At 34.2% G+C, this 24900-nt stretch overlaps 1 protein-coding gene and 1 pseudogene across 7 annotated transcripts in view; one reads left to right on the top strand and one right to left on the bottom strand.

Moving 5' to 3' along the window:
* Positions 1-24900, top strand: part of AGO3 (argonaute RISC catalytic component 3) — a 131146-nt gene that overhangs the window by 52535 nt on the left and 53711 nt on the right. For 6 of the 7 annotated variants that reach the window (XM_019957851.2, XM_070786848.1, XM_019957852.2 and 3 more), the window contains one exon: positions 24235-24369. In XM_019957851.2, the coding sequence (XP_019813410.1) occupies positions 24235-24369 (135 nt within the window). Of the gene's footprint in view, positions 1-2618; positions 6442-24234; positions 24370-24900 lie in introns of those variants that run through there. The other variant, XM_019957855.2, reaches the window with a different exon arrangement.
* LOC139182360 (U6 spliceosomal RNA) lies at positions 13979-14076 on the bottom strand (annotated as a pseudogene).

Genomic DNA, 24900 nt, shown 5'->3' with positions numbered 1-24900 from the left:
AGATGTTATCCCTGGGTTGTTATTTGTCTTTTGATCTTTGATATTATTTTTGGTTTTTATCCTGTAGAAATTTTTCTTTTGGTGACAGGTGTGTGTCTCAGTTGATCCTTTCTTTTGTAACTTTTAATATCAACTAGGGCTTATGTCATTTTTCTCTTCCAAGATTTCTAGGCTATTCTTTTGTATATCATTGTATAAGCTTTAGAAACACCTTGTCAGATCTAGTGGGTGTGGGAGGATGAGCTATTACTTTTACTGTGACTCCATTATATTTTTAAATTAAGTTACTGAGTCTTAAACACTGAATCTTTCTGTCCAAGAAACTGCTATGCCTTTCCATTTGTTCAGGATTACTTTTTTTTCCTTCTGGAGTGTTTTAAAGTTTTCCTTCCCTAGTGGCTCAGACAGAAAAGAGCCTGCCTGCAATACAGGAGACCTGGGTTCAATCCGTAGGTTGGCAAGATTCCCTGAAGAATGGAATGGTGACCCACTCCAGTATTCTTGCCTGGAGAATTCTGTAGACAGAGGAGCCTGGCGGGCTATAGTCCATAGGGTCGCAAAGAGTTGGACACGACTGAGTGACTACCACTTTCACATAAAATTTGCTGTTTCGTAATATCATTCCTGGATATTTTCTTTTTCTCTTTTTTTCTTATTAAATGAACTTATATTCCAACTAGTTATTGTTTATATACATGAAGTCTTTTAATTTCTGTATAGTAACTTTTTTCTCTCTGCCTTATTGAATTCCATTAACTTTTCAAGTTATTTCTTAGCAGTTTCTAGATTATAATCATTTTATCTGCAATAGTGATAGTTTTACCTCTTTAGATTTTTACACCTCTAATATTTTTTATCAGGTTATATTGACTAATTAGAACAGTTAACTGTTAGAGAATAGCGGGCATCCCCTTTGTATTCCTTACTTTAGAAGGAATGCTTCAGTGTTTCTGCATTACGTCTGATGCGTGCATGTATGTATGTATATGCTTAGAAGCCTCTGTTGGTTTCTATTTTATTGAGTACTTTCAATCAATAATGTATGTTTTTTGTCAGATGTCTTTTTAGTATCTGAGGAATTATTTATATGCTGTTTTCTCCTCTTTTTAAAAAACACTGAACTAAATTTGTGTTTCTAGATTCTTTTAATGTGGTGCTGAATTCTGTTTTTTAGCACTTTACCTTTTTAATCAAGTTGCAAAAAAAAAGCAAGATTGATCTGATCTGCAATCTTCTCTTTTTTTATGCAGTCTTTTTCAAGTTTTGGTATTAATGTTTAGTTTCACAAAAAATTTGCAAGTTGCCTGTGCTCTAAAATGTACAACAGTTTTTAAATAGTGTTAAAATTATCAGCTCTTTTAAGATTTCATGAAATTCCCATGTAAAATTTTGTAGCCTGGTTTGTTTCATTTTGTTCAGAGAATAGTTCTTTTAAAGCTTTCATTTATTTTGTGAAAATCAGTCTGTTTAGGTTCTCTGTATTCAGTTTTGCTTTGTTATATCTTATTAGAAAATTATATATTTTATCTATATCTTTACTAAGTAGTCTTTCTTTTTTTTAATTTTATCTATTTCTATGGTTTATCCCCATTGATTCTTTTTAATCTTTGTGCTTTGTCCTTTTTACTCTTAATTAGGAGAGGTAGTACTTTAATCAGCCTGTTTTCTGCTCCTCACTCTGCTACCTGCCTCCACCAAAGAGGTTTTGAAATTTTTTCTTAGCTCTCTGGCTTTGTCTTCTGACTCCTTAATTTCTTTTTTAGCTTAATAAATTTTTTCCTCTACTTTTCTTCAGTTAATTTAGTTGTTTTTCCTTTTTTTTCTCTCCTACACTAGGTCTTCTTGTGGCCCGCCAGCTTTCTCTGGTTGTGGCATGTGGGCTCTAGAGGGCACTGGCTCAGTCGTCATCTCAGCGGGCCTCTCTGGTTGCCATGTGTGGGCTTATTTGCCTCTTGGCCTGTGGGATCTTAGTTCTCAGACCAGGGATCAAACTAGCATCCCCTGCATTGGAAGGCGGATTCTTTACCACCGGACTGCCAGGGAAGTCCCTTTCCTAACTTTTTGAACTATAGTCGTAACTCAGTTAATTTCATTTTTCTCATTAAAAAGAGGATTTAAAATGATTATTTTGGAAATTCCCTAGCAGTTCAGTGGTTAAAACTCCATGCTTTCATGCTGAGGGTCTGGGTTTTGTCCTGTCCCTGATCAAGGAACTAGCATCCCACAGGATTATATTATTTTCTCAAAACACCACAGATTTCATTTGTATTTCCCCTATTAAACCCAGTGTTGTTTGAGAGACTTTTTAAATTTTCAGATTGAAGATCTTTTTATTTTCAGATTGTGTTGTAAATTTCTAGTTTTATTGTATTGTTTATCAGAGAATGTGGTTTGTATTTCTGTTTTTAGAATTTATTGAGGTGTTTTTTTTTTTTTTTTTAGTAACCTAACATACTCAGAATTTATGAAATGAAAGTTCAGTAGCTCTTTGAGAATAAGATAGAATCATTTTTTAGGATAGAGTTAAATGAATATCCTTTAGCTCTTCAGTTTTGATTATGTTGTTTACATCATCTATTTCCTTGTTTATTTCTGTTTACTTGTCTCAGAATGGGAGAAATAAATTTAAACTTCCTGTTGTGTTTGATGGAACAACAGACTGGTTCCACATAGGAAAAGGAGTACGTCAAGGCTGTATATTGCTTATTTAACTTATATGCAGAGTACATCATGAGAAACCCTGGGCTGGAAGAAGCACAAGCTGTAATCAAGATTGCCGGGAGAAATATCAATCACCTCAGATATGCAGATGACACCACCCTTATGGCAGAAAGTAAAGAGGAACTCAAAAGCCTCTTGATGAAAGTGAAAGAGGAGAGTGAAAAAGTTGGCTTAAAGCTCAACATTCAGAAAACAAAGATCATGGCATCTGGTCCCATCACTTCATGGGAAATAGACGGGGAAACAGTGGAAACAGTGTCAGACTTTATTTTTCTGGGCTCCCAAATCACTGCAGATGGTGACTGCAGCCATGAAATTAAAAGATGCTTACTCCTTGGAAGGAAAGTTATGACCAACCTAGATAGCATATTGAAAAGCAGAGACATTACTTTGCCAACAGAGCTATGGTTTAGTCAAGGCTATGGTTTTTCCAGTGGTCATGTATGGATGTGAGAGTTGGACTGGGAAGCAAGCTGAGTGCCGAAGAATTGATGCTTTTGAACTGTGGTGTTGGAGAAGAATCTTGAGAGTCCCTTGGACTGCAAGGAGATCCAACCAGTCCATTCTGAAGGAGATCAGCCCTGGGATTTCTTTGGAAGGAATGATGCTAAAGCTGAAACTCCAGTACTTTGGCCAGCTCATGGGAAGAGTTGACTCATTGGAAAAGACCCTGATGCTGGGAGGGATTGGGGGCAGGAGGAGAAGGGGACGACAGAGGATGAGATGGCTGGATAGCATCACCGACTCCATGGACATGAGTTTGGGTGAACTCCGGGAGATGGTGATGGACAGGGATGCCTGGTGTGCTGCGATTCATGGGGTCGCAAAGAGTCAGACACAACTGAGCAACTGAACTGAACTGAACTGAATTGTGTTTCTATTTCTTTTTATACTTCCACTTTCTTAATGTCGCTACCATAGTATTAGGAGCGTATGTATACCTATCTTTATTCTTTGTTGTAATTTATACCTTTACAATGATAAAGTGACTTTTTTTTGTACTTTTTGGCAAAAAGTCTACATTATCTAACAGAAGGATTACAATCCATGTGGTCTGTTTTCTGTGCTTTTTAAATGCTAATTCTGTTATTAGGAACCCCATCAGTGGTTACCTTCATACTTTCATTTAATACTCATCTTTCTCCCTCTTTAAAGCAGTATCTTTTGCTTTCCTTAATAAGTAACTTTTATATTAACTTTATTCTCTTCCTTCCCCTCCTCTGCTTTATTAACTAGTTTTAGCCAATATAGCATTATTTTATTGTTCGTTATGATTTTACTTAAATTTTTACTACTTGACTCTCATCTTTGACTCTGTTGCTGTAAAGTGTGCCATCAGTAAGTTTATTCTACTTTTTATGATTGTTCTGTTTTTCATGTGTTTGTAGATACTGTTATTCCCATGGGTTTTGAGCATGTAACAGTTACACTCCATTCTGTCACCTGTATGTCCATTTGTTTTCATCTTAAATCTACAGTTATATGTATTGGTGCTAACTGCAAGTCCTTTTGCTGAAATTTTTCCTGTCATCTCTTGGTAGCAGTTTGTCCTCGAGTTACTTTAGAAAGGGCTCATATGAGTAAGAACTGAGTTTTTTGCATATTGAAAACCATTTGTCTATAGCCTTATTCCTAAAGGGGACTGCTTGGTTAGACATAAAATAATTGAATCACACTTTTTTTTTTAATTCTATTTTTTTATTGCAGTATAGTTGATAAATTGTGCCAGTCTCTACTGCACAGCATAATTACTCAGCCAGAGACGTATATACATTCTTTTTTTTTTAATATTCTTTTCCATTATGGCTTATCTGAATCATACTTTCTTGAGTTTCTTATACATACTTTCCCACTGTCTTCTGACATTGAATTTTCAATAGAGAATTAGGATGTCATCTGGTTTTCTTGTCCCTCATAAGTACCTTATTTTTTTGTCTGGTTGCTGAAAATATTTTTACAATTATTTTGCTAGATTTTTTCCCTCAATGTTGACTATTTAGAGTCAGTTTTATTTAAAGCATGGGATCCCCTTTGAGGATGTAGGTTTAACTCTTTTATCTTTTTTTTTTAATCTGTCATTTTATTTTCTTTTTAAAAAATTCTGTCCTGCTTGTTCTTTACTGTTTCTTTTATGGTATAATTTTTACCATTTGCTCATTGTAGTTTTGTCTTCATTTTTTTAATTTAAAAAGTGTTTTTCGTCTATTTCTTTCATGAGTTCTGCAGTGCTTATTTCATTTTCTCCTCTTAGCTGTTTGTCTTTCCCTGAGTTCTTAAATTTCTGCTCTGATATCTTTCTTCATAGCTGCATTAAGAAATTTTGGATTCATATTGAAAAGTAGTGTTATAGTTTTATCTGTTTTGCAGTGGTATATTCTGTTGAGTTTTCTTTGTCCAGGATGTTGTGCTGCTTTTTTACATTTTTTAAATGGTATTTTTGTATGGATACTTGCCACTTTTGTTACTCGTATTTGAATGAGATAAGTTTTCTCAAACCACCTGTTAGAAGAGACTGGAGTGGAAGAAGGAGGTCGGACAGGACATTAGGAGCAAGGCTGTTTTCCAGGTTTCTCTGCTCAAGACCTCTATTCTCTTCTGTTCTGATAGATTCTTTCTTCAGAATAAAGCCACATCTCCTTTGCCTCTCAGTAATATATGTTTAAGGACTTTCTGCTACCAAGGAATTCAGCTCTTGGCTTTTAAAGTACGTGCTCAAATGTTAACAGTTAGAGAATCTGTGAAGGGTATATGGTAGTTCATTGTACTATACATTTAATTTTTCTTCAAGTTTGAAATTACAGAAGGGACAATGCATGCCTTGATTTTAAAAGGGAGTCCTATCTGAGACCTGTCACTTCTAGTTCACCCTCAGGTGACTGATGACACTTTCTACACTCCTTGCTCTGCTTCCTTCTGAGATTCCCCCATTCAGTTTCAGTACTAAACATTGCAGTTCCCATTTAGGAGAAGACCCTCTCTTTCTGGAGTAAAAATTTGCTGCTATTGCCCCACTAGACTTTCTTTAATCTTTCATGACTTTCTCCTTTGCAGAGGTTCCCAAGTATTTTGGGCCGTATTTACTTACAATTTGGCACTTTCAGGTTTTAATTGTCTCCTAGGTTCATTGAAGATACAGGGTTTCTTCTCTTTTCTTTTCTCTCTCTCTCTTTTCAGATTATCTTTGTTGCTCTGTAATGAGTTCTAGGGGGAAAGTGGGAAATTTTGGAAATAAACTGCTGCTATTTTCCTATTGGAACTTACAAAGTTCTGCTTTGGATATTACAGAAATTTCTAAATAACTCATTGGTCAAAGAAAATTTTAAATATTTTAAACTAAAGGGTAATGAAAATAGTACATACCAGAATTGGTATGATTAGCTAAAGCAATTCTTAGAGAGAATTTAAAACCTTAAATGCCTATTAGAAAGGGAGAAAAGCAACAATGACCTATATATGCATCTTAATAAGTTAGAAAAGTAACATAATTAAATGCAAAGAAAAATAGAAGAGAATAAGAGTTTAAAAAAAAATAATGAAATAGAAAACAAATTTACTTCTATCCTATACGTAGGACGACTTCAAAAATTTTAAAGAAGGATAGTGACATGATCATATTTGTTTTCCAGAAAGAGACCTCTGGCAGCAGTGTGGAGAATAGATAGAGGACAAAAAAACTAATCTGAGAAGCCAGTTAGGAGGCTTTTTCAATCACTAGTTCAGGTAAGAGATGGTGATGGTCTAATGTGGGATGGAGAGGAAGGAACATATTACAAGATTAAGTTGAAAAATAGGTTTAAAAACCATGTCCAGAAAAAAAGTTTGGGTGTAGTCACTGGTACATGGAACTGATTGGAAACGAATAGACCAGAAGGTTAACTAGGTTTTTGAAGGAATTGGTTTTTGGATATAAGAAAATATATAGAGAGAGATTGGGTTTACACAGTTGTAGGGGCAACCTAGTCAAGTCTGAAGTCCTTAGGATAGGCTATCAGGAAGGGCAGGCTAGAATGAATGGGTGTGGGCTGAAGCTCTGCCCATAAACGGAATTTCTTTTCTCTCTTAGGGACACCTCAACCCCATTTTTAAGGCCTTTCAACTAACTGAATGAGGTCCACCCACATTATCCAGGATAATCTCCTGTACTTAAAGTCAACTGATCATGGAATTTAATTATATCTGTAAAATACCTTCACCACAATATCTAGATTTGTGTTTGATTGAATGCAACTAGTAGCCTAACAATATTTATATATTTAAAATTTTAAAAATAAACTCGTACCTGGCCTATAAAATTCTATGATTAAAAATATAATAATAATAAAAAAAATTCTGTGATTATTCAGTCTTTGAAACAATCTTCATATTCCCAAACCTTTAGTAACTGCATTTATTTTATAAACTGTCTTTCAAGAAGAGCATACTCACCAACATACATTCAGAATAGTGACTCATTCATATCATTATGAATGATGATTCTAATATGGGAGGGAGATCTGCTTTCACTGGTTAGTTGGCAGTTTATACCATGTATAAAAAGATCAAATGTTAATATGTCTAACACTTGAGGATTCTGTGGAACATATAGAGAGTCATCTAGTATGTAGTTGGAAATGCAGATGTGAAAATCTGTAGTGGAGTGAGTAAAGGTAAAAGTTTTGGGAGTCCTTAGTACATAAATCCATATTTGAAACTCTGAAAATGGAAAATTTCCTTTAGAAATAATTATTTAGATTGAAAAAAGAAATGAAAAGGAGAGAGCCATGGAGAATACTAGCATTTAAGGAAGAAAGAAGAACCAGAGAGCAGTTAATGATTATTGTAGGCAGTATTAGAGCCAAGAAATAGTGTCAAGGGAGGAAACATATTCAGAGAATAGATGATTTCACAGTTAAGCAGTGGAGCTCTTCCAATAAAATCAACAGTAAGACAGGGATGTCAGTACTATGTTATTTAGTCACTATTGTGTTTGCTAACTTCTGTTCTTCTTACAGGTTTCAGTCTACATGTTACTTCCTTGAAAAGCAGTAACTGACACCTTCTCCCCCCCATCCAACCATCCCCCAAGAGTTACATATTTCTCTCAAGTATTCTTATAGCACAGTATACTTCCCTGGTAATACCATGTGTCACCTTGAATGTGTTTATTATTCTTTGTCTCCTGTTAGAATGAAAGCTCTGTGAAGCTAGGGACTGTAGGTATATATATAACCTCTGTGCCTGACAACTCTTGGGCATACTAAGCAAAGAATGAATAAATAAAACTAAGAACATGGAGGAGGAGTGTCTAATTGAATCTGGAAAGTTAGGAAAATATTTGTAGGAGTAAATGATGTCTTAGCTAGGCTTTTGTCAATGTGATGACATCAGGAGTTTGGGTCAAAAAGAGGGTACACAGGAATGAAAAATTTCTGAGAGGTCTCTAAAGTAAAAAAAATTTATTGAAAGATATAAGCAAAAATCTGAATGAATGAAATATGTTAAGCTTATTGAGAAGACTCTGTTTGATAAGGTGTCAGTTCTCCAAAAATTAATCTGTAAATGAATTTTAAGTAAAATCCCAATAGGGCATATAGTGAAACTTGAAAAGTCAGTATTAAGATTTATATGGAAAAATAAGTGACTGTGAAGAATCAGTGTAATTTAATATTAAGTTGGCATTTTGGATCACTGAGGAAAGAGTAAAATATTTAATAAATGGTATTTATAAAGTTGTTAACTGTAAGAAAAAAATAATTAAACCCATCTCATATCATATCCCAGTTTTATTTCTAGGTAGATTATAATCTAAAATTTGAAAAGCAAAGCTTTAAAATTCTTTCAAGAAAATACTGATAAGCTTGGCTGCACAAAATTTAAAACTTATTTGTTACAGATGAATCATAAACAAAGTTAAAATGCTAAGACAGTATTTACAGCATATATAACCAAAAACTTTACAGGGAGATCAGTTAAAAAAAAAAAAGCTAATTTACAAAAGAGGAAACACAAATGGTCAATAAACCCATGAAAATCAAATTCTCAAATTCATAATTAGTCAGGAAAATGCAAATGAGATCAGTACCATTTGACACCTATCAGATATATAAAATTTTAACATGTTGGTGAGGATAAAGTATAAGGGAATATCTTGTGCACTGTTTATAGGAGTGTGATTTGATACAACAACTTTGGAGAGCAGTTTTCAATATCTAGAAAAGATGACATGAAAATGAAATTGAACATATCTTAAAACCCTTAATATACCATAGAGGTGTCTTGCATACTGAGATATTTTTTGCTGTAGCAGAAAATTAGAAACATCCTGATTCCTGTGAATAATAGAAAAAGCAAATATTGGAATGAGTATGTGAATATTGTCATATTGTGGTATATACTATTATATGTAAGTTAAATGAATGAACCAAATATACATATATCAACATGGATTTTTCTTAAACTTCTCTCTTATCTTAATGAAATGAAATAAAGCCTAAAATTTTAAATGGGTTTATTTTTAAACTGTCGATAATATGTACTGGTGCTGTGAAAAATAATGAGGGATCGTATTGCACTGACCACCTTACTTGCTTATATTTCCTTTCTCGTTTGTATGATTTTGCAACCTTTGCACTTGGTATATTTTACTGAACAAAATAGTCTTTATTGAACTTGAGGTCAACTGGAGAAGATTATTTTATTGAGCAATATATGATGAGTATTATGGAGAAGTAATAAATACAGTGGGACTGTGCAACAAAGGAATCCATTCTAGTCTCAGTGTTGGAGGAACTTTTCTCTGAGGAAGTAACAGATGGGAGCTTAGGTAAAATTTGTGGTGATGATAAACATGGAAGAGTACTTTAAGAAAGCAAGCAATTTAATTCTAATTGTGTGACTTCATCTTATTTTCAGAATGATTGTTTTCATGGTATATAGTATCTTAACTCTCAACTATATGACTAAATTTAATGAATTTTACCAATCTATATGTACTGGTGCTTTTCACATTTCACATTTTCACTTTTTTCACATTTCATCATCTCTGAAATTGGGAGATGTCTTGCAGTGGATGGTTTGTCACAATTTAATTGGAAAATTTGGCAAATACAGTACTGATGTACCTTACCATAATTGGGCTTTTAGAGTCAGTGAAATACAGTATACTCTTTTATGTTAGGCCAGACTCAGTTGCAATTTGCATTTTGTTTTTCTAAGTATGCATTTTAAGAGTACCAGAGTAACTATAGGGAATTCCCTGGCAGTCCAGTGGTTAGGATTCCTTGGCTTTCACTGCCAAGGGCACGGTTTCAATCTCTGGTCAGGGAACTAAGAGCCTACAAGTCACAGTACAGCCAAAAGAAAAAAAAGAATCTGATAGTTACTAGTTGTATCTCCCTGAAGATACCTGTCACAGATAGAATGCTAAACATTTTACATTAATTACAGTCAGCCCTCGTTACCTGGGTACCATGGATTCTGAGAGCTGACTGTAATGCATCATTTTGTATAAGGGACTTGAACTTCCACCGCTTTTTGATGTACAAAGGGAGTTCCAGAACCAATCTTCTGTAGGAACCAAGAGACAACTGTATCTCATCTGAACTTCATCACCGTTGTATGAGTTAGGTGATACACCCAACTGAAGTTTAGAAACACAGTCTCTAAATTTTCTCTCTCTAAAGTGACTTTCTCCCTCTAAAGATCACATAGTTTGTATTTTATATTTATATTACTTTATATGTAATGTAAACTATTAAGTGTAGAGGCACAGTCATTTATTTACATTTAAGTTATAGAGGTTAACTTTTCTGTTTCCAAAGCTTATGCTCTTAATATTCACAGCTTTTTCCTGTATCCTTTAAGAAGCAAGTTTCCTGACAGGACAAATCTCTGACCCAGGACATCTGAGTTGAGAAATGTTTTTTTATTTTTATATACTTTATTTGCTTCTTTGTGCTTTTCAGTAAAATGTAGCTTTCTAAGGAATATTCACTGTTTTGCTGCTAGAAGAAAATAGAATATATAAGCAGAATTTGATAATTATAATTTATTCTGCTTGAATCAGAAGTTCACACTGAATATGCTTTCTTGCAAGGAAAACAGATTTCCAATAAATAATTTATTAATCACAATATTAGTGTCACTTGCTTCATATGATTGCCTTAAGTTCAGGTATAAGATCCCTCAGTGAAAGTGAAAGTCAACAATTTGATTTTTATAGTATTCAAATTGGTCCTCAGAAGCAGAACAAAGCAGAACCTTTCTTTAGGGTGAAATAGGCAAGCAGCAGGTTTATCAACACTGATCAAACTCAGCCAAGTAAAGATACCTGTATCAGGCTTTATTTAGTCTAACCTCACATTAGAAAAAGAGTATTTTCCAGCAGGAATTTCAGTGACAGTTTCCAACAAATCTGTTTCTTGATTCACACTGCTTCAGGCTAATTGAGTATGTTCTTCATATTTGATGCACAGCTGTCGTCTTGGGATCAAACATCATTCTCTGTATCCATTTCTCTCCCTACCCCTCATTTTTTAATATTTAGAAGTTTCATGAGAAAAGGGTACACAAGAAGCAAAAATTTTTGATGCTTTACACATTGGAAAATGAATCAACAAACCTAAATGAAAGTTTAGTTGGGTTTCTATGTTGGAAATAATTTTTCCTCCATAAATTTAACAGTGATGTTCCAACTTTTTAAATAGCTTTGGTGAAGTTTTGTTTCCCTTATATTACTTTGCTTTCTCGAAAATTTACTTACCTTTATCCTCTAAACCTCTTCACTTTTTCATTTTTGCTATTATGCTTTTAATTTCTAATCATTCTTTTTTATTTCTTGAATGTTATTTTATAATAGCATACTATTCTTGTTTCACATATGGTAGTATCTTCTCTGTGCTCACTGAAGATAATTTATCTTAGAGTTTTCTTTTTCTTGCACATGCTTATGCTTCCTCCAAATTCTGTTTTGTTTGTTTGTTTGTTTTGATCACTGTCCTCCATTTCGGAAGCTTCCTTCAAGTATATGGTGTCCTTGATTATTTATTCATGATGCAGTGGGAATCTAAAACATTGACTCGATGCTTTGAATTCATTAGTGGGACTAGTTGACTTTGAGCTTTGTCATAGAGTGGTTTAATTGGGCTGATCCTAGGGAACCTATAATGTTAGTGACCTTAGTTAGGTCTTTCTTCTTAGCTGGTCAATTACCCAGAGATGAGACTTCCAGACTCCTGCCTGAAGGGTAATAGTCTTGTTACCTGCATTCTGGAAGCCAAGTTGGGGATTTTGGCTTGGGGAGTGTCTGCATTCAGGAATTAATATTTATTGTCACTTAATTCTTTGTTTTGGGTACAGTCTTGTGCCCTCAGCTGTGCCTGACATCATCCCTCCAAAAAGTCTTTTACTTTTGCCAGAGAATATGCTTACAGATTATGCCAGGATAAAGATGAGGCAGTGGTTCCACAATGTGAATGGAGCTAGACAGGAATCTAGGATTCTACCTGCTTCTCAAACAGCTTTTGTCTTTATTTTTCTGCAACACCTCCATTCTTTTATCACCAGTTTCAGAGGTACCTGATACTGCCATTTCTCACACCTTTTGAGAATTCCATCTGCTCTGTCAGTTACAGCTTGGCTACTTGTTTTTCATCTTCTAAAATGGTACATTTTCTATTTTCGATCCTCCCTTCCCTCTAGATTTATGCTTTCTTTTTTTTTTCTCCTTAATTCCTTACCAGAGTTTTAGTGGAGTTTGGGGAAGGAATGAACTGAGTTGCTTGACCAGAATCTATTCTTAAAATGGAGAGGCTTTGTCTGGTTTATCTTTAAATTCCAACCCACAAAGGAGTCCCTGATGTAGTAGATACTTGAATGTTTAAATGGATGAGTAAGTCTTGTTTTATTATCTGTAAAACTCAATTGGTAAGTTTGTGCTAGAGACCTAGTTTCTTGCCACCTGGACCTCTCAACAGGCAGGGTTGGTTAAGTGTTCTCATGATGTTGTGGCTGGCTTCTTTGGAGCAAGCAATCCATGAGAGAGCAAGGCAGACGCTATAATGACATTAAGGCCTAGTATTGAAAGCTATATTCTGCCAGTTTTGTAATGTCTTATTAGTTACATAAACCAGTTATATTCAGTGTAGGAGAGACTTACACAAAGGTGCAGAGTCCCATGAGGCAAGACTTATTAGGGACCATGTTGGAGGCAGACTACCGTATGAAGTTTCTATCTTCAACTAGAAGAAAAAATTAAGCTCAAATAGAAAGTAAGAAATAAAACTCTGAGCAAAAGTTAATTAAATAGAAAACAGTATAGAAAATGAATGAAACCAAAAGTTGATTCTTTTAAAAAAGTTAATAAAAATTTTAAATTCCTAGGAAGGCTAATCAAAAAAAAGAAAAAACCAAACAGATTACTAGTGTCAAAAATTTAAGAAGGGTTTATCATTAAAGATCTTTCAAAACTGAGGTTGATAAGGGAATGTTGGCAACAGTTTTATACCAGTTAATTTGATAACTTAAACACAATGTTAAAAAGTTAGCTCAAAGAAAACTGGAATAGTCTGGTATCTGTTAAGGAAATTGAATTCATAATCCTTTCTAACAAAGAAAACTCCAGTGCCAGTTGATTTTGTTGCTAAAATTTATCTGACATTTAAGAAAAAATGATACCAATCTTACACATATGCTTTCAGAAACAGAAGAAAAAAGGCGTTTCAACTCAATTTTATGAGGCTCGTAATTTTATGAGGCTCGTATTCCTCTGAATCTGACACCTGACCAAAACAGTGTAATCTTCTCAACAGACAGAAGAATCATTCGACACATTTTAATGTTATCATGATGAAAATTTGTAACACACTAGCAGTAAAAGGAAACTTCTCCAACCCGTCAGAGAATCTAGAAAAGCAGGCAGGCATCATCATACTCAGTGTCAAAAAGAGTGAACGACTTTGCCCTAAGATTAAGAATAAGAGGAGGATGCTTACTCTCACTGCTTCTATCCAGCAGTGTGCTGGTGGTCCAAGAAAAAGGAAGGTGTAATATTGTAAAGGAAGTAATACAACTGTCGCTGTTTGCAAAAGACATAATTGTCTACATAAAAAAATCCTAAGAAATCTACTCCCCCCAAAAATCCTACTAGAATTAATAGATGCATTTAGCCAGATCACAAGACACTAGTTGCATAATAATACTAGCAGTATAATAAATAATACTGGCAATCAGCAGTTGGAAAAAATGAAAAACACATGTACCATTCATAATAATATTTTTGAAATATTTAGGAATAGATTTTTTTTTCATCTTTGCACAGGGGACATGCTAATCTCTGTATCATTCCAGTTTTAGTACATGTATTACCAAAGTGAGCACTAGAAATAGATTTTAAAAGAGATGTGTACACAGATCCTATACACTGAAAGCCTATAAAACATTCCTGAGAAAAATAAGAAAGATAAATAGAGATACCATGTCCCTGGTGGCTCAGATGATAAAAGAATCTGCCTACAGTGCAGGAGACTCAGGTTCGATCCCTGGGATAGGAAGATCCCCTGGAGAAGGGCATGGCAACCCACTCCAGTATTCTTGCCTGAAAAATCCCATGAACAGAGGAAACTGGCAGCTTGCAGTTCATGAGATCACAAAGAGTTGGACACGACTGAAGTGACTTAGCACGCACGCAGACCATGTTCTTGGCACAGAAGACTGAAATAGTTAGGATACTCATTATTGCCAAATTGATCTGTAGACTCAACACAATCCCAGAATCTCACCAAAAATCTCACTTAAAAAAAAAAAATTGACAAGCTGATTTTAAGATTTATTTGAAAATGCAGAGAATCTTGAACAGTTAAAACCATTTTGAAGAAGAACAGAGTTGGAGGATTTATAATCCCTGATTTCCAGACATGCTATAAAGCTACAGTAAGCAAAACTGTGATACTGAGGTTAAAGATGGACATATAAATCAAGTTATGAAATAGCTATAGATACTACACTTGATCTTAGCCAAAAAGCTAAAAAGTAATTAGAATAGCTATAAACACTTATGTGGTTGATTGATATTTGACAGAGGGGCCAAAATTCAATGGGGAAAGAATAGTCTTCTCAGTGATACTAGAACAGTTGGGTATTTGTACAAAAAATAAACATTAAAACTGAGAAACTTCTAAGGAAAGAGGGAAAATATTCATGCCCTTGGAGTAAGCAAAGATTTCTTTGTATGTTGGAAACCTAATCTAAGTGAAACCATCTCTTAAGAACACTGTTAAGATGAAAAGGCAAGCTACTGAAATTTGAAAAAGTTTCAAATATTTGCATAATATATCCTGAACAAAGGGTTTGTGTCTAGAATTTATGAAAAACTTGCATAACTCAAACTATTTTTAACAGTGGTCAAAAATATACACTGCACAAAAGATTATGGGAATGGTCAGTAGCACCTGAGAAGATATTAAACATCATTGGTCATCTGGAAAATGCAGATAAAAACCACAATGAGATATCACTTCACACTTGCTAGATTTGCTAAAGTAAAAAACCCAGCAATGCTAAGTGTTGGCAAGAATATGGAACAATTGGAAACGGTAGGAGTATAAAACAGTACAACCACTTTGAAAAATATTTTGGCAGATTTTAAAAAATTTAAATATTTTCTTGCCATATGTCCTAACTATTCTTAGGTCTTTCCCCAAGAGAAATGAAAAAAATAGGTCCGTACAAAGGTTTGTACATGTTCATAATAACTAGGATCTGGAAACAACCCAAATGCCCAGCAACAAGTAAACTGAGAAACAAATTGTGATTTATTTACACGATGAAATACTATCCAGCAATTTTAAAAAACCAATTTATAAAATGGTATAGATGAATCTCAAGAAAGATGTGCAAAAAAGCTAAACGAAATAATGTATACCATATAATTCCATTTATGTGAAATTCTGGAACAAATTTATTATGAAAGGAATCAGATCAGTGGTTGCCTGCAGCAGATGTGATGGAAGCTGATTAAAGAGGGGCAGGAAAGTACTTTCGGGGGTGATGACATGTTTTGTCTTAATTGGAGTGATAATAGCATAGAGGATGAGATGGTTGGATGGCATCACTGACTCAATGGACATGAATTTGAGCAAGCTCCAAGAGATGGTTAAGGACAGGGAGTCCTGGCATGCTGCAGTCCATGGGGTCGGAAAGAGTCGGACACGACTGAACAACTGGACAACAACAACAAATAGCGTTGAGGTATATGTTTGTCAAAATCATTGAGCTGTACAGTTAAAATGCATTTTATTGTATGTAAGTTATACCTCAAATAGTTTTTTTAAATGAGATGTCACATCCCCAGAAAGGCTAGCATTAAACTCTTAAACTCTGCTTGTGAGAGAGTTAGTTGTTAAAACCACTTTGGAAGATTTTGGCATTATCCAGGAAAGTTAGAGATACACATCCTTAGTTCAGTTCAGTCGCTCAGTCATGTCCAACTGTGATCCCCTTGGACTGCAGCACACCAGGCTTCCCTGTCCATCACCAACTCGTGGAGCTTGCTCAAATCAATGGACTCATGTCCATGGATTCAGTGATGCCATCCAACCATCTCATTCTCTGTTGTCCCCTTCTCCTCCTGCCTTCAATCTTTCCCAATCTTTCCCAGTCAGGGTCTTTTCTAATGAGTCAGTTCTTCACATAAGGTGACCAAAGGATTGGAGCTTCAGCCTCAGCATCAGTCCTTCCAATGACTATTCAGAACTGATGTCCTTGAGGATTGGCTGGTTTGATCTCCTTGCAGTCTGAGGGACTCTGAATAGTCTTCTCTAACACTGCAGTTCAAAAGCATCAATTCTTCAACGCTCAGCTTTAGATTCAGCAATTCTACTGAGATACCACCTTTTCTATTAGAGAAATATACATGTGTATGTATATCAAAAAGGCCATCTATAAGATAGTCATAACATTATTCTAATAACCAAAGGAAAGTGCCAGCATAAATAGTCCACCACGATTAATAATCAGGCTTTTGTTTGTTTGGTTTTTGCCGCAGGACACCTTGTGGGATCTTAGTGGCCTGGCCAGGGGTTGAACTTGAGCCCCTGGCAGTGAAAGCACAAAGTTCTATCCACTGTCCACCAACATTAAAGTGAATAAACTGTATTTTATTCAGTGGAGTGTTAGGCAGAGCAATGGAAATGAAGAAAATAGTTGTTTAAATAGAAACAATGTTTAGCAAGTCTCAAAAAGATTTTATGTTTTATGTTTCCAGTTAGATAAAATTGAAGAACTGGAAACAATAAATTGTCCTTAGTGATCTGTACTTACACGTTGTAATTCTGAAAAGAGAAAAAAGTGATTACCATAAGAACCAGGATTTGAGGGTTGAACTGTAAGTTAAGGTTGGGAAGGGGATAGGGAAGCGGTTTTGAGAATACTACCAATATTTAGTTCTTGATCTGAGTGTTGGTTATGTGAATATTTGTATTCACTTTATAATTTAGTGACCCTTTAGTAACCTTTTAGTGACCCTTTAGTAAATATATTTTTTATTAAAAACAGAAAAAAAACCCAACCCTTTGATTTATCAATATCTCCTGAGTACTATGTCAGTAATACTTTGCTAGTTAATGATAGACATGCAGAGATGTCTAACATGGTGTCTAAATTGTTCACTATTACCATAAAAAGGCATTGTATAATAAGTGACCTTAATTTTTGTTCTTACACTTTCAGAGCCATGAAAGTAAACGTATAAAATTGAGGCATATAACCTCTCAGGAGGTTGAAGTATAATTGTAGTTATGCTTTTACCTGGATCCAACATTATTTACTGCTTTATTTTACACTCTTCTTTTGGACTTGGACTAATTTGGAACATGTAGTCCTTATTACCTTAAATATGGTAAATATTTATTATTTTTTCACGTCTGTATTTTAGCTGCATCCTAACAGAAAATTTCAGTTTTGACACAGTAAAGTGCAAACTAAAGAATCCTAATCACTTCTTCATAGAACATTCTCTCCCATTCAGCTTCTTCAAGGAGTTAGTTTACATTGACAGAATGATTTTGCCTAGAATTAAAACTTCAATAAATCAGAGCACAAAAGACATGAGTAGACAATCCTTCAAAAAATGAGAAAAAGAGTTCTGATGAGTTTCTGTCATTTTCTGGGCACAAGTAGGTATCTTACATTGAATCTTCACACTAATGCTGTAAGTAATGGGCGTTTTGCTAATTTTCCATATGAATGAATGGAAATTCTGAAAAATGATAATTAGTAAGTCTGGATCTAGAATTAAAATCTGTTTCATTTCCAAGCTTATTTTTTTTCTCTTTATTCTAATGCTGCTACCTATGGAAAGAAGAAAATAAACCTAATTTAAAAAATAAGGATAGGGACTTTCCTGGTGGTCCAGTTTTTAAGACTCTAAGCTCCCAGTGCAGGGGCATGGGCTCAATCCCTGCTCAGAGAGCTGCATCCCACATGTTGCAACAGCAAAAAAAGAAAAAGAACCTGCATGCCACAACTAAGACCTGGAGCAGCCAAATAAATTAAAAAAAAATTTTTTTTTAAGGATACATTTCCAACAGTAAAATAATTTTTTATCAATTATCAATAAGTGAGTTATAAAGTATCACAAAACCTTAATGAGAATAACTTTTGCCTAAGTTGTGTATTGTACGTATCTAGATACTAACAATTAAGTAGTTGGTAATATCTCATTTTGTACAAATTCCTCTCGTTTTTTATTCTCAATTTTATTTATCTGCATTCTAGCACCTGCTCATTTATTTTGTTTATATGAATATAGTACAAATGTATCCATCTGACTGATGGTTATTTAGGTTGTGTCCATTCTTTTTATCATTATAAACTGTCCTACAGTAAGCATTCTTATTCATGTTGCCCTCCCCAGATAATGGGAGTTTTATAGAGCATATATTCCAGTAGAGTGGAGTTGTTGAGTTGGAAATTATGCTCATTTTCAAACTTACTATAAATTACCATTTGCTCCTGACTATATCACTTTATATTCCTACATACTGTATGAGAATTTTCATTCTTCATTCTTCCTTTGGCTTATTGTCAGCTTGTATTATCCATTGTAACGTTTTTGGCCCATTTTGATTGGTATAAAATGATAGCTCAATAGAGTTTTTATATGTATTTCCTTTATTACAAATAAAATAGTGAAAAATTGTTTTTTGACATTTAGGTTTTCTCTTCTGTGAAATACCTAGCCATGTGTCTTTTGGCACTGTTCCTGTTTTAAGCTTGATTTATAGGCACTCATGACATATTCTGGATAGTAATCATTTGTTGTGTGTATTATACATATCCATTTGCCTGTTGTTGTTTTTTTTTTTAATTTTATTTTATTTTTAAACTGTACATAATTGTATTAGTTTTGCCAAATATCAAAATGAATCCATCACAGGTACACACGTGCTCCCCATCCTGAACCCTCCTCCCTCCTCCCTCCCCATACCATCCCTCTGGGTCGTCCCAGTGCACTAGCCCCAAGCATCCAGTATCGTGCATTGAACCTGGACTGGCATCTCGTTTCATACATGATATTTTACATGTTTCAATGCCATTCTCCCAAATCTTCCCACCCTCTCCCTCTCCCACAGAGTCCATAAGACTGTTTCATACATCAGTGTCTCTTTTGCTGTCTCGTACACAGGGTTATTGTTACCATCTTTCTAAATTCCATATATATGCGTTAGTATACTGTATTGGTGTTTTTCCTTCTGGCTTACTTCACTCTGTATAATAGGCTCCAGTTTCATCCACCTCATTAGAACTGATTCGAATGAATTCTTTTTAATGGCTGAGTAATACTCCATTGTGTATATGTACCACAGCTTTCTTATCCATTCATCTGCTGATGGACATCTAGGTTGCTGCCACGTCCTGGCTATTATAAACAGTGCTGCGATGAACATTGGGGTACACGTGTCTCTTTCCCTTCTGGTTTCCTCAGTGTGTATGCCCAGCAGTGGGATTGCTGGATCATAAGGCAGTTCTATTTCCAGTTTTTTAAGGAATCTCCACACTGTTCTCCATAGTGGCTGTACTAGTTTGCATTCCCACCAACAGTGTAAGAGGGTTCCCTTTTCTCCACAGCCTCTCCAACATTTATTATTTGTAGACTTTTGAATCACAGCCATTCTGACTGGTGTGAAATGGTACCTCATAGTGGTCTTGATTTGCATTTCTCTGATAATGAGTGATGTTGAGCATCTTTTCATGTGTTTGTTAGCCATCTGTATGTCTTCTTTGGAGAAATGTCTATTTAGTTCTTTGGCCCATTTTTTGATTGGGTCATTTATTTTTCTGGAGTTGAGCTATAGGAGTTGCTTGTATATTTTTGAGATTAGTTGTTTGTCAGTTGCTTCATTTGCTATTATTTTCTCCCATTCTGAAGGCTGTCTTTTCACCTTGCTGATAGTTTCCTTTGATGTGCAGAAGCTTTTAAGTTTAATTAGGTCCCATTTGTTTATTTTTGCTTTTATTTCCGATATTCTGGGAGGTGGGTCATAGAGGATCCTGCTGTGATGTATGTCAGAGAGTGTTTTGCCTATGTTCTCCTCTAGGAGTTTTATAGTTTCTGGTCTTATGTTTAGATCTTTAATCCATTTTGAGTTTATTTTTGTGTATGGTGTTAGAAAGTGTTCTAGTTTCATTCTTTTACAAGTGGTTGACCAGTTTTCCCAGCACCACTTGTTAAAGAGATTGTCTTTAATCCATTGTATATTCTTGCCTCCTTTGTCAAAGATAAGGTGTCCATATGTGTGTGGATTTATCTCTGGGCTTTCTGTTTTGTTCCATTGATCTCTATTTCTGTCTTTGTGCCAGTACCATACTGTCTTGATAACTGTGGCTTTGTAGTAGAGCCTGAAGTCAGGTAGGTTGATTCCTCCAGTTCCATTCTTCTTTCTCAAGATCACTTTGGCTATTCAAGGTTTTTTGTATTTCCATACAAATTGTGAAATTATTTGTTCTAGCTCTGTGAAGAATACTGTTGGTTTTTTTTTAGCTTTGTTTATGGTACCTCTTTTTAATCATTTTTGTATCTTAAGAAATTCTTTCCTGCTTTAAAGATCATAAAGATGTTCTATATTTTCCTTTAAATGTCTGTTTTTCTTTTCATGTTCAGTTCTCTAAATAGGAATTTGTTTCATATACTGTATAAAGTAGACTTTGAAGGATATTCTGCTGGTCTCTGTGTTTGTCCCCACAGTCTCTTGACTTGAATAGGATTATAACAAATCTTGATGAATGTTAGAGCAGACCTTATTCTTAGAAACTCTCTTAGCTGTTCTGGTTTAATTTCTCTTTCATGTTAATTTTAGTATCAGCTTCTTAAGTTCCAGAGGTCAAGAGGGTTATATCTTATTGGCATTTGATTGAAATTGCTTTGAATTTACAGATTAATTTATAAATAATTTATACTAATAAGGTATATTGCTCCATTTATTAATATTTAAATCTATAGTAGTAAAGACACCTATTATTTCAGTAAGTCTTCTACATCTTTTGTTTAGATTTCATCCCAAGTGTCTACACTTTTTGTTGTGATGTTAAGCGGTATCTTTTTTTTTAAGTGGTATCTTTTTTAAATTACATTTTAAGTTGATTGCTAATATATAAGAATATAATTTATTTTTATCTGTTGACCTTAAATCTAGCAGATTTACTGAACTCTCTTATTCTATAATTTATCTATAGATTAGAGGGTTTTATCTCTCAACAATCATACTGTAAAGAATGATAATTTTGTTTCTTCCTTTCCAATCCTTTTATCTTTTATTTCTCTTAACTTGCATTCCTATGCCAGCTAGCACTTTCTATTAACTTAAGTTGAATTTACCATAGATTTTGGTGAATAACTTTTATCAAATTAAGGAAGCTCCTTTCTAGTCCTGGTACTGTGAAAGTTTTAGTTATGGTGCTGAATTTTATCTGATGCTTTTTTCAGAGCAATTATCTATAGAAATGATTGTACATTTATTGCCCTTAGTGTTTTAATGTCGTATATTTTGTTCATAGGTTTTTAAAATACTAAATGTAAATATTACTTGTTCAGTTAAACTGAGTTGATTTGTGAAAGGGAATGAAGGAAAAAATGCATGTATATGTAGGTTTATAAAATGTTAGGGATAGAGAGACAGATCCTTGCTCTTTGAAACTCATGCCTAATTCAGCTGTACTCACCGATTTTATCCCATCTTGTGTAAGAACTTTCTGTCACCTCAAATGCCTACATTGCTGTAGGGAAGATGGTAAATAGTAAAATGATTAAAAGTGTAAACACTAAGGAAAATTAATAGAATGTTAAACAGGATAATATTTGTTTAGTAGTTTCAGCTCTGTGAGATAAGATGAATTAATTGTGAGTGCTAGTATTATAATAATCCAGTGAAGAAAGTTTACCTGTAGGATTAAAGGAAAGACAAAATAAGCATGTTAATGACCATATATTTATTTTCCTTTATCCACTTATTTTTTTTAATTTAACACAGAAGCAGTATATGTTTATTTGATATATTTCCTGCCTGCCTCATTTTAATGTGCAACAGTATTCTCACATTTTTAATAGAAGAACGTAGGTATACAGTTTTGTAATGTATAAGATTTAAATAAGATACCCAGAATGCTGAAATAGTCTTATCAGTCTCTCTTTTTTTAGTTAGCTTGAAATTGTAAAGGTATTTCTAACGTTTATTTGGGTGGAAATACAAAACCAACATAACTGTCCATCATTAGGGACATGTAGTAAATCCAGGTAGTGAGATATCCTGCAATGTGAAAAGGAATGATATAATTCCATATTAGTACATATAAGATCTGTCTCTAAGATACCTAATGAGAAAAAGAAATCAAAGCCCAAAATAGTGTTTCTAATGTTTTATCATTTGTGTTCTTTTTCATTAAGAGAAGAATGCTATATATATTCATATATATTCACTTAATTACCATGCACCCAAATTACAGAGTAATATGAAGCCATTAAAAAGAAATTATTGACATGGAAAGATCTCTAAGACATTGTTAGTTTTAAAATAATAAAACAATAAAGCAAGTCATAAAACATTTATTATCTGATCTCATGTTTTTAAAAGTTATATCTCTATTTTTATCTCAAGTGTATATTAAAAGAACGAGATATGGAAGTACAAAACCAACCTAGCTATCTATTGTTAGGGACATGTAGTAGGTCCATGTCCATAATTAGTACATGTAGTAGTTAAGTATTAGTTACTAATAATGGTTGCTTCTTAAAGATACTTGGAGACCAGAAGTCTTTACTGTTTCTATCTATGTTGTTTAGATTTTTTATGCTGAGACTTCATTCATATATTATTGAAATAATATATATATATTGTTTATATATATATGTATATATATACATATATATTGAAATAAAGGAAAATGTAATATGTGCTATTAAAAAGATTTAAAGAAAAATAAAAAATATCCACAATAGTCTCACTACCTAACTACTTGAAGCCTTGTTAAATATCCGTCCAGACATTTTGTGGAAGACATTTAAACCTAAACCAAGGAGAATAAGAGAAAGGGTACCACTGTGGACATGTCTTTTAGGTAGGGAAATAATATGATAGCATGTTGACTCAGGTGGTCAAGAATCTGCCTACAGTGCAGGAGACCTGGGTTCAATCCCTGGGCTGGGGAGATCCCCTGGAGAAGAGAATGGCAACCGACTCCAGTATTCTTGTCTGGAGAATTCCATGGACAGAGGAGCCTGATGGGCTACAGTCCATGGGATCTCAAGGAGTTGGAAACGTCGGAGAGACTAGCACTTTTCACTTTTCAGCCTACTGTCTGTTTTGGTTTTACTTTTCACTGTACCCCCAGTATCTTTTAGCACGTAATAGCAGCCCGTAAGTATTTAAGAAATGAATGATGGTGATCTACTAACTATTGGTCAAGCTCTCTTCTAGTTCCAAAATCCAGGATTAAGAAGTCATACTAGTTGGCTCCTCAAAGACTGCTGATTGTAGCTAGATAACATTGGGCAGATATTGTTACTACCTGTAGCTTGGATTAGCGCTAGTAACATTTAATACCATTGTCTTCTCAAATCTGTACAAGACAGGGAAAGCTCTCCTTAGAACAGATAAGCAATCTGGGGTGCCATGCAAGGCTTAGTTTAAGAAATAATACCTAACCTTGTCTTCTGAGGCACTCTGGCCTTCTTTGTCCCTTTATAGGTCTTGTCTCATAGCCAGAACACTGCTGTGTACATGTAGTAGGGAATGGAATGATTCAGATACCCATGGTGAAAGAGATTATAAAAACTGTAATATTAGGTTTCTCTGTTGTTGTGCTTGTCTTGTAGTCAAACAGGTCAAGTTGAAACTGCTTAATTTTGGAAATATTTTTATATGTATTGATATATAGGTATATGTAAGAGGGTAATTTTAACTCTATAATTAGTTATCATGGAGCCTTATATTTGAGTTTTTTTAAAGAAACATTAATTTGTACCCTTTGTGTTTTTCTTCTTAGTTTCTGCCACTGCCTTCTACAAAGCACAACCTGTAATTCAGTTCATGTGTGAAGTTCTTGATATTCATAATATTGATGAGCAGCCAAGACCTCTGACTGATTCTCATCGGGTAAAATTCACCAAAGAGATAAAAGGTGAGTTAATTAGCATTTGGAACAACTTAACTGTAAAATGCATGAATATAACAAACTTTCATGGAAATTTTTTAAGATTTAAATCTGTTCATGTAACATCACCAGTAAAAATACGGATTAATTTTAAAACGTTACATTAAATTCATTGTCATAACATCTTAGGTAGTGTTTCAATGAAAGAAATACCAAGTAATGGAATTAATACTAGCTAATTTTTTGTCGATACTTTCCCTTATTAGCTGAAGGCATAAAGAGGTACTCTCATAGAAAAATGCTCCTATCATACTGTTTAAAATAGGAAATTTATTCCCAAAACATTGACACTTCAGGACTGGAGCCATTCTTTGAACATATTTTAATATAGTGACTTCTTTATTTTTCTGAAATGATAGCAGAATATTTTATTTCTTTGTAAATTTGTAGATGTGGGACTAGCCTATTTCATGTGTTGTTCTAGAGTTGAAACTTAGTAACTTCATGTACTTTATTTAGTTGACCATTGATCTTGCCTGTTTTATAGTTAGCGGCTAA

Source organism: Bos indicus, chromosome 3, assembly GCF_029378745.1.
Source record: "Bos indicus isolate NIAB-ARS_2022 breed Sahiwal x Tharparkar chromosome 3, NIAB-ARS_B.indTharparkar_mat_pri_1.0, whole genome shotgun sequence".
Taxonomy (NCBI): Eukaryota; Metazoa; Chordata; class Mammalia; order Artiodactyla; family Bovidae; genus Bos; species Bos indicus.
Note: the sequence above shows the minus strand (reverse complement) of the source record. Positions and strands in the feature narration are given on the sequence as shown.